The sequence below is a fragment of the Megalobrama amblycephala genome, linkage group LG2 (genome assembly GCF_018812025.1).
Source record: "Megalobrama amblycephala isolate DHTTF-2021 linkage group LG2, ASM1881202v1, whole genome shotgun sequence".
In the NCBI taxonomy this organism is placed as follows: domain Eukaryota; kingdom Metazoa; phylum Chordata; class Actinopteri; order Cypriniformes; family Xenocyprididae; genus Megalobrama; species Megalobrama amblycephala.
Window position 1 is genome coordinate 13,583,674 of NC_063045.1, and position 17,481 is coordinate 13,601,154.

The following is a 17,481-nucleotide window of genomic DNA, read 5'->3' on the forward strand; positions in this document are numbered from 1 at the left end:
GTGATCCAGACATAATGAAGGCTGTTCTCGAGTGCCAAGGCCCCGTTTTAATATTTACCTCAGACCCTCACATTTAGCATTTCTTCTTTTCACATACTGTTTTGAATGTCTTTTCAATTTGAGTTACATTCATAGAGCAATTACTTCTGTACTTGTTATAACATTTAATGTAATTAGTATTTATATGATTTGTTTAAAAAAAAACACCAAAAAAGAAAAGTCAATTTTCAGGATAATATTTTAAAGATAATTTAGCACAATCCAAAAGCTTTACAGATCTTTAGAAAGGGTTTTAACAATGTCTGTCATGTTTTTCAATTATTTCACATGCACCTATAGGTCAATCAAGGTCAGTTACAATTACTTCGGACACTAAAGAGACCTTTCTACTGACTCTGAAAAACACCAGAATAAAGATGTCCAGGGTCTCTGAATGTGAACGTGCCTTAGTCCTGCTGCAGGAGACAAGAGGCCTGCAAATGTGAACAGAGCAATAAAGAGCAATGTCTGTAAGATGCTTGAGACACTGGTAAAGGGAGACAGTAGGACAGCTGATTGTCCTTCCAGTGCCAAACCACATAAGTCCCACCAGACATGTTTGAAAATGTGAAATGCATTGATGGAAGCGTGGAGTAACATCTCACAGCAAGATCTGCAAATCTGGTGCTGAGGATGAGATGCTCTAAAGCAGCTGGTGCCACATCAGACTTTCAAATACTCTGTTGATCAAACGCCTGTGAAATGTGTTCAGTTTATGTCTCAGTTGTTGAATCTTTTTGGTTGTACAAATATTTTTTTAAGAAATTTGCTGGGGGAAAAAAATTGCTGAAAGTGAAAAACTAATTTTTCGAAACATTTTGTTGTTGCTTTGCAACAAAAATATGTGACAAATAACATCAAGTGTGCATTTACTTGTTTGACTTTAATGATAATTTGTCATGATATCCAGTAAAATATGAGAAAACAGGAAATATTTGTAGTTTAGAGCTGATAAGGGTAGCCTTACTGTGTTGATAAACACTGAAAATATCAAAATAATCAAGAAATTAAGGATGACAGAATATTCACACCATGGCTATAGCTTTTTTATTAGGTCACAGATACATTTGTAGAGGTTTATTTCAAGATGTCAACACTATGCAGTAGCTAGTCACAGAATGACAACAAAGGAAGCAAACTAATCAAACTATTCAAAAACTTTTTAAAGCCTCACAAATAAAAACGCTAAATAGAAAACACATCGGTGTAAAACAAGGTTATTCGCTTATATTTGCTCTGCTGCATCCTTCTGTTTATCTGAATGCCTGCACTCAATCAGGCAAAATAGCTCAGATGATTTATCATATTACACAAACTATGCATTGCTTTGAACATGTGAACTGTTGACTAACATTGAATATTTTATTACCTTTTCGAAATAATCCATTAAACCGATGCGATTTGAGAAGCGTCTACTAATATTTTCAGTTCCATACGCTTGCGCGTTCTCTCAAGGACACGCCCACAAAATGAGGATATCATGAATATTCGCGTAAGCGCCACCCAGTGGAACAGAATATTTCAGGAGCCGAATATATTGTAACACCGGATAGCGTCAATAAGAAGCTGCGAATAAGAAGCTGGATTCAGCCTCGTCGGGGTCAGCTGGACCCCAAGAGCCAATTAAGGGTTAAAAGCCGTTTTTAATACCAATGTACTCGGCAAATGTGTTTATTTAACTGTGCGGTGGCGCCAGATACTCTTTAATAATTAATGACAAAAAATTTATAACATTAACATTATAACATTAAGATGACCCGTTGAATTCATTTTGGGAGTGACGGCTCACGGCTGAATGTATTTTTAGTAAAATGCCTGTATATAAGATAAATATTGGCAAAGTTTAGACTCCGTCATATATGTGAATCAACTTATATTGTTGTGTATTTTCAGTTTGAAAAATAACTTTTATATTGATGGATTATTTGCATTTTGAAAAAAAAAAAGTCATGGATTTATTGCATTTTGGGGAAAAAGAATACGTTTTTATAATAAACTTTTTAAAATAGATAGATTTGAATTTTTAATGTTTTTATAACCAAAAGATGCTATGTGAAAGTTTGAAACAGAAAATAGTGGTTTTCATCTTGCCACTTTCTTGGTATTAGTATTATCGGAATTATTTGGGTGCAAATACAAGAATGTTTAAGAAACAATTATGATTTATTTGTTATGATTTAAACACAGACACAAACACAGAGCAAACAGATGTTTTAGTGTTACTATCAACTCTAGAGTAGACAAAACAGAACCTGTGCAACATCGCCACCATGTGGTCTAAAAATAGAACTAGCCTATCTAAACCCATGTTTTTTACACACTCGGAACTAGCCTGGCAGCAGCCTCTTTCTCTGTGAACACACGGAGTATGAAGCTTCCCTTGCGATTTGGCTCGAAAGTGGAGGGGATGATGACGTATTCACCGGGAGGCTGTTTGAAGCGTGTACTCATCCCTCGAATTCTAGTGAAGGCGTCGCTTCCTGCAATGGACCGCTGACGCAGCAGTACATCAGGACCGAAATGAATGTTGTTGCGACCCTTTAACTGCAACACAAACACAGATGGATAAAATTGTATCTGAAAACTTGCAAAGCTTGTTCCATATAAATGTATGGTGATGGAAATAATATAAAATGGGATGAACAATTATATTTCAGCGCTTTTGTGTTTGCTCACAAAACTTTTGCGTTCTCTCCCAAAGGATTGCGTTCCCCTTAGAGACTTTGTATTCTCTCGAAAAATGGATTGTGTTCCCTCAAGAAACTTCTGAGTACTCTCCCAAGGAATTGCGTTCCCTGGAAAACTCTGCGTTCTCTCCCACAGGATTGCATTCCCCATAGAAACTTTGAATTCTCTCTCAAAGGACTGTGTTCCTCCAAATAAAAATTGCATTCTCTTTCTAAGGATTGCATTCACCCAAGAAACTTTGCATTCTCTCCAAAAGGAGAGAATTTTGAAAAGAACAAACTGAGATTCAAAGGCACTGAAATATATTTTTTCCTCCTTGGCTTAGATTTGTGTTGTCCAGCTACTCTTATACAAAATATATAGAGCTCATACACACCTCATCTGGAACCTGAAAAACATCAAAGAATATTATATTATTCAATGTTCAAATTCAGACATATTCAACACAATTTTTTTTTTTTTCTCGGTAATGTTGTAATGTTGATGGTTATGTTAATGGAAAACATGTGTTGCATAATGTGTTGTACAACAGTCAGGTTCTGGGAGTAAAATCACATCCTCCATAGAAATTTATTTCTTTACATTTCCAGACAGACCTACCATGAGGCTATTAATCAATATTTCAACATAATTTAAGAAAAATTCTTTAGTAGTCAAACAGGTGAAGAACTGCACTAGCCATGATTTTCAAATAGGCCTATTTTACAGTTTCAAATCAAATTTTGTAATTTTGTGATTAATCTTAGCAGGTTGGTTTGGTTAATGAATCTTTCTTGAAATTGTTTTTAATCTTTATGGAGAAAATGGCTTGGAAAGACACTAATAGAACCAGTGGTACTGTTGGTTGTGAAGTTGTTTTTGGTGTCGAGAGTAAAGTTGTTTCTAGTTTTAATGGTATTACTGATTGTATGTAACCAATTACCTTATAGATAGTAAAGCCAATGGTGTTCAGGTCTTGTCCAAACCGCTTGTCTTTACGACCATCTTTCTGCATAAGACCCACAAGGAACGTGCATCCATCTTCACCATCATAGGGATCATCATCAGCATCCTCCAGCTTGATCACAAACTGAGGGTTTGAGTAGAATGTAGCTGGAGAGGAGAAACCAAATGATAGGATGGTGAAACAAAAACAACTTTAAAACCAAATTTGCTTTCAAGCACATTCATGTTGATTCGATATACCTGGGTTGTTCCTGCAGCCCCCTGCGGTGGAGCCCACCCTCCAGTTTCCTTCAAACTGGGTGTAGTTCCAGCGGTTCACAGTGTCACTTGAAAGAGTGTCTGGAGTCAGATTACAGATCTCCAACTTCGAGAACTGCTGTATGAAGTCAGAATACGCCATCCTGACAGGACCAGGAAGATTAGTCAAGTTATTTGTTACAATGTTGAGGGTTAAAAGATTAAAAAGCCCAAGTTCTCTTACCAGAACTCTCCATCTTCAGCTGAATGATTCAGTTTCGCTTTCTCCTCTGGTTCGACATTATCCCATTCTTTGGAACTGAGGAAGAGATGGGCAACATTTTACAGGACTCTCAAGACCGATGTTGAAGGAGTACGATCTGTTTAGGGAACTCACTTATCACTCCAAGCACCTGTCCACTCCACACGACCCCACGGGTTCCTGATACGCACCAGTTCAACTGGATTGCCTCTGACGTGAACCTGCATGTAAGTTGACAATAATTAGAGCTGCTTCTTATTATTCCCATCAGATCCATATTCCAGCATCAGTGGCGATATCTGACCTCCTCTGCGGCCGTGACGGAGTAGGCATGACCCTTCACCAGCTTCAGACTCGTCTTCTTCTCCTTCTCATTTGAACTGGTAGTCTGCTCAATAAATAAAATATGATTTCTTTTGGCTTTTGGACTTTTTTAATGATAAAAACTGTAGCTAGTCAGGTTCAAACATGTATTTCCCACATAAGAGCAATAGCACTACCATAAGATTTTTTTTTTTTTTTTAAAGAAATGAATACTTTTACTCAGCAAGGATGAACTAATCTTAAGCTAATCAAAAGTGACAGAAAGACATTTATAAAGTTACCAAATAATTCTGTTTCAAATAAATCCTGTTCTTTTGGACTTTTTATTCAACAAAAAACCCTGAGAAAAAAGTCCAAAAAATGTCTAAAAATATTATGCCGTACAACAGTTTCAACAATGATAATTATCAGAAATTATTTTTGAGCATCAAATCAGCATATTAGAATAGTTTGTGAATGATCATGTGACACTGAAGACTGGAGTAATGATGCTGAAAATTCAGCTTTGCATAAATTACATTTGAACTATATTCAAATAAAACATTTTAAATTATAAGACTACTAATCATGCTGTCTAATCAGCATCTTGATATGCCACACCTGTGAGGTGGATGGATTATCTTGGCAAAGGAGAAGTGATCACTATCACAGATTTGTGGACAATATTTGAGAGAAATAGGCCTTTTGTGTACATAGAAAAAGTCTTAGATTTTTGAGTTCATCTCATAAAAATTAGTGCTGCGTTTATAATTTTTTAGTGTATAAGACTGTTTTACTGTATTTTGATCAAATAAATACAGCCTTCATGACCATAAGAGACTTATTTCAAAAACATTAAAAATCTGACAGCCCCCAAACTTTTGAACAGCAGTGTGTGTGTACATATACTAGACAATATATTGGTACTATCATCATGGCCCAAATGTTCATATCAGTGCATCCTTCATTATTCTGTATTACAGCAATGATATCAATAGTCACATTTGAAACTCCTGGTATTTAGTGTGAGCCACAAGTGAGCTAAAATTTCATATTTCCACACAAAAAGTCCAACCTATTTGCATATGTGGCAAGTATTCTTAGTAAGTCACCTGCAAAACTTCCTTGAAGCACATGCAAATTGTTCGGTCTCAAAAGCTAATTAGTATCCTTTAATCTGGATATTTTGTAAATAAGAGCTTAGGTGTCTAAAGTGTGTTTGTTAGGTAGACCACAGCTCCAACAAAACATTTATCTGAAGACTTGCACATTATTATGTATTAATCACTATTTATTATTGCCATAGAGAAGCTATAGCAGCTCAAAATGCAACAAAAAGAAAGCCAACAGAAGTGGAATGAGACTTACCTTAATGGAGCAGCCCAGTAATGAGCCCAGCGTCAGTGCTTTCTGCATGAGCTTAAACAGGTACGGAGGAGCTTTGCTCAGCTTATACTTCTCAGCGATGCCTCCAGTGAAATCCTCAAAACCCTCAGTGCTCCAACCTCCTATCAGAGCTTCATATGAGCCATTTACCCTTCAAAATATGGTAGAAATCTGCATCAGCGGTTGGTATGTATGTGACATGTTGAATGAACATTGTGTGTTAGTATGGTAGGCACAGTGTTTACCAAGCGTTTCGGATGACTCAGTATCATTTAAAGGTGACCCATACTCGGAATTTGTGCTCTGCATTTAACCCATCCAAGTGCACACACAGCAGTGAACACACACCGTGAACACACACCTGGAGCACCCGGGGAGCAGTTGAGGGTACGGTGCCTTGCTCAAGGGTCTCACCTCAGTCGTGGTATTGAGGGTGGAGAGAGCGCTGGATATTCACTCCCCTCACCGACAATCCCTGCCGGACCTGAGACTCGAACCCATGACCTTTGGGTTACAAGTCCGACTCTCTATCCATTAGGCCACGACTGCCCCCATATTGTATTATATTGTTCACTACTGCAGTTCAGGTAAGTAGTAGCAGGTAATTTATGATGAATAAACACGCACACTCACTTTGCATAGGCCTTCTCCAGCAGAGCGCTCCAAAACTCAGAGCCCTCGGCGGAGTGAACAAACAGCAGCTTCCCATTTCTGGTGGGCAAACGGTCATCAATGACCACGTCCACCCATTCACCATACTGCCAGAACTGAAGAGACGAGAACAACACCATCAGTCTGACAGTGTATCTTTATCATTGAAATTATAATATGATCATATATTGCATCATAAGAAGTACTTGAATGAAGTTCAAAAGTCTGAAACCAGACTTGCCTACCACTTTTCTAAATTTAAATACATTTTTTACATTTAATTACATTTAATAAAATTATTACAATATAGTATTAGATAATATTTTATATTAGCTAAAATTATATTTAAATAAATATTTATTTTTTCTCCATATAATGGAAAACTAATCCTTTAAAATTAGTGATTAAAATGATTTAAAGCACTTTGAATGTTTGTTTGTTTGTTTTTCATCCTAAAATTAAGACTTTTCCCCCAGGTTTAAATTAAATCCCAGATCTTCAGTGTGAGTCAGTCTGTTTGTATGTTCTGACCTGAAAGTGGAAGATGCCGGCATAGTCCTCCGTAAAACTCTGTCCAGGTGGAACTACACGTTCCAGAATCTCATTATCCAGAGTCAGAGATGCAATGGCTGCCAGCAACCAGCAGTCACCTGTCAATGTATCAAACGTAATTAGATATTTATTTTGTCTTCAGCTGATGATTTTATGCAAACTAACTTCTAGTACACTTATTAGAGGGATAGTCTTGCAGGATCAACCTGGGCTTCAGAGTTTTGCTCAAGGAATATTCTGGGCATATGCATCTTGCTCAATGGTGATGGTTCATGGATCAACCATTGTTGGGTTTGAACCTACAACCTTCAAGCTTAAGACTTGACCACTCCCATGTTTTTCCGCAGCACTTGTAGTGTGAGGTAACTTTAATTAGCCATTACTAGAATCACTCATATTGTTGATCATGCTTTTTTGTAAACTGCTTACCAATAAAACTTAGGCATGTATTTCTCTTTCTTGCAGATTTTACATTCGCCCAAGAAACTTTGCATTCATTCTTACAACTTTTGCAAAAACAATGCTTTCTCCGAAGAAACTTTTAATTTGTTCGCACAACTTTTGCGTTCTCTTGCAAAAATTTTGTGTTCTCCAGAGTAACTTTTCATTTGCTCTTTTCAGTTTTGTGTTCTCTTACAAAAAATTGCATTCCTGGAGAAACTTTTCATTTGCTCTCACAGTCTTTGCATTCTCTTGCAAAAATATTGCATTCCTGAAGAATCTTTTCATTCGCTTGCACAACATTTGCGTTTTTTTGAAAAAAATTGCATTTGGTGGAGAAGCTTTTCATTCAGCTTATGTGTTCTCTTGCAAAACAATTATGTTCCCCAGAGAAACATTTTCATTTGCTCGCACAACTTTTGTAAGGAGCCCCTAAAGACACATGGTGATGGAAAAAAAATATGAGATGGGAGGAAAAAAATTATGTTTGCGTTCCCCCAAGAAACATTGTTTGCACACAAAACTTTTGAGTTCTTTCTCAGGGGAATGCAAACATTTGCAAGAGAACGCAAAAGCACTGACATATATTTTTTCCTCCCATCCACCATGATGTCCCTTTAGGGGCTATACTTTTGTGTTCTCTTGCAAAAGTACTGTATTCCCCTGAAAAAACGTTGCATTCACTCATGCAATTTTTGCTTTCTCTTGCAAAAAGATATCTATAACTAAACAAGTTCTGTTGCGTTTTCTGGAGAAATTTAATTCGCTGGGAATTTCTTGGGGGAACAAAAAAGTTTTGTGAGCGAATGCAAAAGCATTGAAATACAATTTATTTTTTCCATGCATGTCCTTATGGAGGCTCTGTACAATTTTATCTCTCTTTTTGTTTGAACAAACAAAATAGGTCTATAGTGTTAATGGCTCATGTGTCACATCTTTTCTGATATAGTATTTATATTCGTGTGTCATGGTGGTTAGCTCTGCACAATACGAGTTTGTGTGAGTTTCGGGGTGGAAGACAAGTGTACTTAAACAACATAAAGCAGACACACCAGCAGATACAGCTAACTAAACACCTCATTTGATATCATAATACATAATTAAACTGATCCTGAAATACCATATTCAGCTTGTTTTCGATGTAAAATAAAGTCTTCACTATACTGCCCACCATGTTAGCAAAAATCATAAATGATTCATTGTGTTTCTCTACAGGCCACACCTGAACACTAATGTGACCAAAAGGATCTTTTCTCACCTAAAGCTCCCTGGCAGATATCCGTCCGCTTGGCGCCGTCCACAATGAACTCAGGGTTTGAGCACAGCTCCTTTAAAAACAGAAAATTGAACACAATTAGAGCAGATATTATTATACGTTTTATTTGCTCTTAGCAAACAGCACATGTAAAATGTTCATTTGAACAATTGTGTAGTGGCTAGTGTATACATAAAAGAAAAAATAGAGATACCAATGAGCAGAGAGTACGCTTGTTGTAAGTATCAACACAAATACAGAAATACAAAGATCCTCCTCACACCTGAAGACTAACCTGAGCTTCCGTCGGTTACCATAGTGAGCATATCTATGCATGCACATTGACAGAACAATACATGTTTTGCATCTCAGCTAAACTGTAAAAAATGTTTTATATTGTGTCAACATTTTTAGGGCCCAAGCCACTAAGGCTCAGGGCCCTGTTGTTTTTCTAAGGATGTTTATTTTTTTCAACCATCCAGGACTTTTTGGGGCCCTTAACATGCTCAAAAACTCTTGAAAATTGGCACACACATTGGAATCTGTGGCCATTAGGACGCCGCAGAAGCTGGTACGCGGGCGTGGCACAGGGGCTTGACAGCACCCCCTTGAATGGGGTATGAAACTCGGTACACATATATACGTCATCGGGCCTAACAACTTTCGTGCTCTAAGTTATACGCCAGCTCAACAGGAAGTCAGCTATTATGGGTTGTTTGAAAAACGCATGCTCTGGAATTTGATATACACCTCCTAGGAGATTAATTCGATCACCACCAAACTTGGTAATGCGAGCAGGTTTTTGATATCTCAAACGGTTTGGCCATGGTGAGGCAATGAATTTATGGTGAGAAAAGGGAAACAGGAAGTGTGTTATAACATCTGCATACATTGATTGATTTTTATGAAACTTCAACTGTGTTTGTTGTAGGAGTCCGATCACATGGATATGACTACATTTATAATGATTAATTATAAAAACACTTCCCATTATTCCTTGTGAATGTGAATCAGTTAGATTCTATAAAACACAAAGATAACAAAAAAACGTATGAAAAATATTATTAACATTTAATATTATTATGACAAAATAACAATATAACAAAAGTACTTTTTAAGATATTTAAAAAAAAAAAAAAAAAAGAAAGAAAGAAATAAAAGAAACAAACAAAGATCACAAAAACACGCCTTTATATTTACCTAAACTTAGAGTTTAGGTAATGGTCAAGTTTTATGTGGACTTACCATAGACATAATGATTTTATACTGTACAAACTGTATAATATATCCCCTAACCCTAAACCTCACAGAAAACTTTCTGCATGTTTCCATTTTCAAAAAATAAACATCAATCTATATGATTTATTAGCTGTTATCCTCATGGGGACCAAAACAAGTATTTTGGCTATTGCCATCTTCATGGGGACATTTTGCCCCTATAACGTGTAGGGTTTACAACAGTGGTTCTCAACCTACCGGAAAACGTAGCAAAACGTTGCGCACCGGTTTGAGCTTGAACGTGCCCCTGGTTTCCTACCAGCAGAAACAACTTAAATACCGTAATTTACAGATATGAGTAAGACATTATTCGATACTGCGAAGTTTACTTTTATACACTCACACTAAAACAGAACATTGTGTTTTTGCAAAATAAAGAAAACAGGATGCGCTTTTTGCCATCTCGGTTTCCTTTCCTTGAACTTGTTTGTGGAGTCCCGCCCCTCTCAAAAATGAATCAAACTCAGCAGTATATAGGCTACTATTGGGCACAATTTTTTCTTTCGCTTTGTTAATATATTAAGTCAAATATATTTTGTTTATTTATTCATTTTAGACTATGCTTTTATGAAAATGCCAACCCATTTTTTAAGTCTCGCGACACAGGGTTTGAAAACCTGTGATATAAAGAATACATATAAATTATATGATTACATAAATTATAGACATATAAACTTCGATGACGATGTTTTCTGAAACTTAAGCGTGCAAGTCGCATGCTTTGCATTATGAAGGGAACTTGTGACTACAGAGAGAGCTATTTGTGTTGTTGGACATCGTTTTATTGCAATGCTGTGAGGAGACGCAGAAGAACTGATGAAATACTGGTTAAACAAGTATATGCCCATACACTGGCAGTTTCCACATGAACGCGCTCGCGCACAAAATAACTACGAGTTTAAACATCTGATGTCGAGGGCTGTTTGTCAGACTTTGTTGGGCCTAATACATAATGCCATGGTGTTTTACACACAAACGGTCACTACACACCACGAGTATGCCAATGGTTTCCATCACCTTAACGCGCATTTAAACTAACACAAAAGTCAAGATAATCTGCGTCTGCCTATTGAATTTCTTTGATCATTCTGGACAGTAAAAACGACCGTAGGCTGCTATACGGTCATTTCAGCGCTAATGTGTGCACTTAGGTTTTATTACGCATTTAGGAGAGTATTGCAAGAAGCTGCTTACATTAATCTTACTTTGGAAACCAAATAAATAAATACAATCATGATTTTTCATAAAAAATTATGTTATAATTATTATGTTATAATTATAGGCTTAAATACCGTGGTATCATCTTAATGTTATCATCAATGATATAATTAATTCAATTCAAATTTATTTGGTTTGTCATGATTAATTTGTGTCCATAATAAGTAAAATAAAAATAAAAAAATCTTCTAACAAGAATAAACACATATGAACAATTATTAATGTATTATTAATTATTTTTAACTAGCCTATCTTGAAATTATCCAAGTAGCGTTTTGCGCTCAGATGTGACGGCGAAATTACTTAAATGTGATTACAGAATATATTTAAATTAATTATCCATCAAATTGTCATTTTCTCCTTACAGTCTTGCGAGTTAACAATAATGCCCAGTAAATTACTTTGTGAACAAAGAAAACATTTTGGCATTATAAAAATGTAAAAGTTTTACCTTACAAATAGAAATTAGTTTCATTCATTTTAAAATTCGTCACCGGAGTGAATGGGAACATGATTTATTGAAAATATTTGAAAATTTAAGTGGTTCTTAAGTCGGTACTTTTTTAATGGCTTGTCAACTTTCCATTCCTCTGCTGTGTGATTCTAGTCAGCGCTGAATTCAAGCCACCACCGGATAGTTGTCAGCGCGAAACACATTTTTGTGCACGTGAATTCTTGTCAGCGCTTGAGCGCTGGAAAAATAATCGTTGCAAAAGAAACGATACATAGCCTAGCTTACATATTGCATTAAACTGGCAGATTTGAGAATGTTGGAGGCAATTCTTTTGCAAGTAATTACACGTTTAATCTTGTCTTGCCTGGATCTTTGGTGTAAACTCGTGAACGCCCCCCAAGAACACCTGAACGCACCCCTTTTAAAAATCTTGCCCGTTGTTCTCTGAACGCCCCCTGGGGGGCGGTAACGCCCCCGTTGAGAAACACTAGTTAAGATTTTTTTTTATTATTATTTTTTTTTTTTTATTACAAAACAAGAACAATATACATACAGAGGATCACAATGTGTTCAACTGTTATGTAATACATTCATAATAGCAACAAAGGAAACACCAGAAAGAAAAAGAAAAAAAAACTAAGAAGAAAATAAATCAAATAAAATACAGGGGAAAAAAAAAAAACCTACAGGGTGTTCCAAAAAGAAAAGGATTCAAAAATTCTATACATCCGTATTGCTTTTTTATTTCTTGCATCTTTTATGGCCTCAATATAATGCTTCAATTCAATTTTAAATAATATAATATTGGGTTTATTATTATTCAATTTCTGTTTGTGTATATGATATTTTCCATAGATAATTATTAAGTTAATCATCAAATTTTGCTCCAAAATCCTATTTTTATATAACAAAATACCAGATAATTGAATCTTTAATTTTGTTAATTTGAATATTAGATATTAGGGGTGTGACGAGACAGGTATCGAGACTGAGTTCACGAGACTAGACGAGACAAGATTTTTACACACTATTTTTAAGAAATCCTCAATGGTGAAATCATGACTAGAAAAAATATTCTGCAGGTGTATTTGAAATGTTTTAACTAATCATCTTGTAATGAATGTCATTTCAGTTCTACTTTCTGAGTGTGAATTATCATATGCAGTAAAAGACAACAATACTTAAAGCACTATAAAAGGTTTTTCCACTAACTCAACTGACTTCTCTTCTGTATGATTTCAGTCTCTTCAGACCTTACTGTACATGATTTATGAGCTTCTACAACTTTTGACCTCCTAACTGAACTCCTTTCCACAAACTGATCATAGAAATAAAAACAGCATAAATAAAAATGTTAACACTTTACAATAAGGTCTCATTTATTAACATTAATGTATTAACCAACATCAACTAACAATGAGCAATATATTTGCTACAGTATTTATTAATCTTTGTTTATGTTAGTTAATAAAAATAGTCATTCATTGTTAGTTCATAGTTTACAGTGCATTAACTAATGTTAACAAATGAAACCTTATTGTTTGTGCTTAATAAGATTAAGAGAAAACTGTTATTCGTTTTCATGGTAACACTTTACAATAAGTGCAACCATAATCACACTCTCTCAATATTCAAAGTGCAAATAAGACCAATTTTTCTTTGATACAGAGCTAAGAGATGGTTACAACTACACTGCCCAGCCTAAAATAGCTTTCATATTGAGAGATATCTGTATTCATCAGGGAGCCGCTTTCAAAATGCGGGGTATTGAGATCGCGTTTGAATGCGCGCTCCTGTTTACTTTCACTTTCAGCGATCGCGCGTAACTCTGTAAATATGGAGCGGCGGCGTCCGTTATCCAACTGAATTAAATATTTTTTATTTAAATACATAGCAAAACGACAGTGGAGGCGTAATGTAAATGTAGCGGTGGCATATTCTTTCCTAATCATCCTAACCACTCTGTCATGGCAATATCACGAGACTACTTTTCGCCTCGACGAGAAATCTCGTCACAGTTTAGTCTCACGAGATCTCGTCACACCCCTATTAGATATCCAATATCAATCCAAAACGACGGGGCAAATACACATTCAAAAAATAATTGTTTAATGGATTCTTCTTCTGAATGACAAAAGACACATGTAGTCTCCATGTCTCTGAAAAATCTTGAGACTACTTGTCTCGCCGGATAAATCAAATGAATAACCTTATATGTAATTTCTATAACTTTATTAGTGAGGCAGTATTTACTAGGTAAACTCCAGACCTCTTTCCATTCAATCTGATTATATATCGATTTCCAAAAAGGTTTGCAACACTAGTTAACAAGGACCACACACAGACACACACAGAGGACATCACAGTACCTTGGGTCTCTTCCACTCCACTCCTCTGGTCTTGATGGACTGCTGCCCGAGTTCGTTGTATCCCAGAGAGTCGGATTCAGCAGGGAAGGTCGGGTCACAGAACAGGGTTTTTTTTGCCAGACATTCCTGCTTCAGGCTCTGATAGTTCTGCTTGTTGTAGGGAATCGCATTCTTGTTTGTTCCCACTCCTTCTCCTCTGTCCTGCCTCCTAGAAAGAACCTTTGCAATATTAGACATGCTGCCCTGTAGTCGACCTCAAGTGTCTCTGAAGCTTGTTTATAGTGTGTGAGTGTTTGTGTGAGACTGATGCTGGTTTTATACTGAGAGCCGCTGTATGATAAACGTGAGGGCGGAGTCACACTCACCTGTCAGCGCATAGGGGCAGGTGTTGCTTTCACACTGGTTTAGCATCATGTAACCTTGCGAAGAAAACTTGAGCAATTTAAGTATATGCTTTTCATTACTTTATTCCATTATATGCTTTTCAATGTATACTCATTTCACTACTTTAGTACTTACCAATGTAATTGCACTGTAACATGAGTGTGACTCGCACTCATGTTACAGTGCAATTACATTGGTAAGTCTGTGTGCCTAAATACACTCTTACAATACTCTAAATTAGTGTTTCTCAACGGGGGCGTTCAACAAGCGCTGACAAGAATTCACGTGCACAAAAATGTGTTTCGCGCTGACAACTATCCGGTGGTGGCTTGAATTCAGCGCTGACTAGAATCACACAGCATAGGAATAGAAAGTTGACAAGCCATTTAAAAAAGTACCGACTTAAGAACCACTTAAATTTTCAAATATTTTCAATAAATCATGTTCCCATTCACTCCGGTGACGAATTTTAAAATGAATGAAACTAAATTCTATTTGTAAGGTAAAACTTTTACATTTTTAATGCCTAATGCCAAAATGTTTTCTTTGTTCACAAAGTAATTTACTTGGCATTATTGTTAACTCGCAAGACTGTAAGGAGAAAATGACAATTTGATGGATAATTAATTTAAATATATTCTGTAATCACATTTAAGTAATTTCGCCGTCACATCTGAGCGCAAAACGCTGCTTGGATAATGTCAAGATAGGCTAGTTAAAAATAATTAATAATACATTAATAATTTAATAATTGTTCATATGTGTTTATTCTTGTTAGAATATATATATTTTTTATTTTACTTATTATGGACACAAATTAATCATGACAAACCAAATAAATTTGAATTGAATTAATTATACCATTGATGATAACAATAAGATGATACCACGGTATTTAAGCCTATAATTATAACATAATTCTTTATGAAAAATCATGATTGTATTTATTTATTTGGTTTCCAAAGTAAGATTAATGTAAGCAGCTTCTTGCAATACTCTCCTAAATGCGTAATAAAACCTAAGTGCACACATTAGCGCTGAAATGACCGTATAGCAGCCTACGGTCGTTTTTACTGTCCAGAATTATCAAAGAAATTCAATAGGCAGACGCAGATTATCTTGACTTTTGTGTTAGTTCAAATGCGCGTTAAGGTGATGGAAACCATTGGCATACTCGTGGTGTGTAGTGACCGTTTGTGTGTTAAACACCATGGCATTATGTATTAGGCCCAACAAAGTCTGACAAACAGCCCTCGACATCAGATGTTTAAATGACATCAGATGACATCAGTTTCATGTGGAAACTGCCAGTGTATGGGCATATACTTGTTTAACCAGTATTTCATCAGTTCTTCTGCGTCTCCTCACAGCATTGCAATAAAACGATGTCCAACAACCAGGGCTGGACTGGGACAAAAAAATGGCCCTGGCATTTTTGCTCAGACCGGCCCACCACAATCGGTCGGACACCACCCACCAGAGTATTACAATTAATTGGTAGAGTTATTAAAAATACACTTAGTAAGAGTAGGATTTCTAGATGGACAATGTGCTCCATGATATAAAAGCTAGTTAACCCTTAGAACGTGGATGTAGAATACTGATAATTCTATAAAGAATTTTTTTTATTTTTTTTTTCAATGAAACAGACAGCAGAAAAACTATAATTTACAATTACAAAAATACTTTGTTTTAAAGAGCACAAACCCCTGTTTAAGTGTCAAACATTTACCTCTCATTGTTTAGATACTCTCCATTAAAAACAATGAAAAAGAAAACTATACTACCAAATTACTCACAAAAACGTCCTAATAAAATGATATTCATGTTATTCACTTGCCATAAACAACCAAGTGTTCATACCAGAGTAATAGGGTACAAGAGCTACAAAACATAACTTTTTATAGCTGAAAAGTGAGATCTAGTAGACCATCATCACGACTAACAGCTATAAATAGACACCTATAGTCTCGTTGTGAAATAAACACATCATCAGTAATATTACATTATAATAATAACCTGAATTTTTTTTTGAAAAATCAAATTGCATCATTTCAGGATTTTCTATGAGAAGGGCCGTTACTGCATAAGTGAACTCTGATAGCTACAAGGGCACTGCTAACTACAAAAAACAGTGCAAAATAACTTTTGCTGTGCTATTTGACTTTAGCTGACTGAGTGACCAGTGCAGTAGGTGACAGTCTGACTTTATAATAACGGCGACGATTATGTTGTCTTATAATATTCATTAATTTAAGCATCATCGTCGTCGTCGTCGCATCATGAGTCCCTCGCTGTTAAACATGTAACTACCCTGCTTACCGCTTCTATTATACTCTCCTGCTTACTCTGCCCCTCATTGGCTTCACTGTCAGACACCTGCTGCTCCTCTGCCTTACAGGTGTCTCCTCCATGTTCTTCTATGTTCACCTGTTTTTGCACGTCAGGTACTGTAGGTTTGGAAACTGAAGCTACAGTAACCGCACTAAACATGCCAGTAATTTTTGCACGTTGAGGCATCAACCTCTAAATTTTTTTATTTTTTGCCCGCAACTTCTCCGCACCCCCTTGCACTTGCGCTTTTGTTTCTCCATCCTCCTAATCCACAGATGTTCTGGCGAAACAGAGGGGACGGGGTGGAGTCTGTTAAGAGATGTGATTGGGCCAGCCCAGTGTCAGTATGGAAAATGAACCAATGGGCCGCTGTCCCTGCTTTATGGGCCGGTCGTTGGCCAATTTTATGTTTATTAAAAAAATCATATCATATAGCGGCCCCGCCCTCAAGTGCGTCGGCCCACCGGACATTTGCCCGGTATGCCAGATTACCAGTCCAGGCCTGCCAACAACACGGGCACGTTCAAGCTCAAACCGGTGCGCAACGTTTTGCTACGTTTTCCGGGTTGAACTACATGTTTCCTGGAAACGGTGTGCAACGGTGTGCAACAGGTTTGAGATGCGTTTTCTCTTGTTTGGTGGGTGTGTCAGAAATGTCAGCCCAATCAGCGGCAAGATGTATATA

At 36.4% G+C, this 17,481-nt stretch overlaps 1 protein-coding gene across 1 annotated transcript; it reads right to left on the minus strand.

Moving 5' to 3' along the window:
• Positions 1-2,183: 2,183 nt before the first annotated feature.
• On the minus strand, positions 2,184-14,399 carry LOC125263728 (calpain-2 catalytic subunit-like). The gene is made up of 12 exons (XM_048182871.1): positions 14,079-14,399; positions 8,763-8,832; positions 7,043-7,161; positions 6,494-6,627; positions 5,843-6,011; positions 4,476-4,559; positions 4,307-4,392; positions 4,154-4,228; positions 3,913-4,073; positions 3,650-3,819; positions 3,104-3,115; positions 2,184-2,583 (listed from the first exon to the last, which is right to left on the minus strand). Exons 1-12 carry the CDS (start codon positions 14,313-14,315, stop codon positions 2,353-2,355), a joined length of 1,548 nt encoding a protein of 515 aa, XP_048038828.1. The 5' UTR covers positions 14,316-14,399; the 3' UTR covers positions 2,184-2,352.
• Positions 14,400-17,481: the final 3,082 nt, after the last annotated feature.

What these genes read in the sequence shown, in the direction of transcription:
- LOC125263728 (XM_048182871.1), bottom strand. Translation starts at nt 14,315, where the DNA reads ATGTCTAATATTGCAAAGGTTCTTTCTAGGAGGCAGGACAGAGGAGAA. An exon ending in ACAGGTGCTTGGAGTGATAA is followed by an intron (nt 4,229 to 4,306) that starts GTGAGTTCCCTA and finishes TCTCTTCCTCAG; the next exon opens with TTCCAAAGAATGGGATAATG. An exon ending in GCTGAAGATGGAGAGTTCTG is followed by an intron (nt 4,074 to 4,153) that starts GTAAGAGAACTT and finishes TGGTCCTGTCAG; the next exon opens with GATGGCGTATTCTGACTTCA.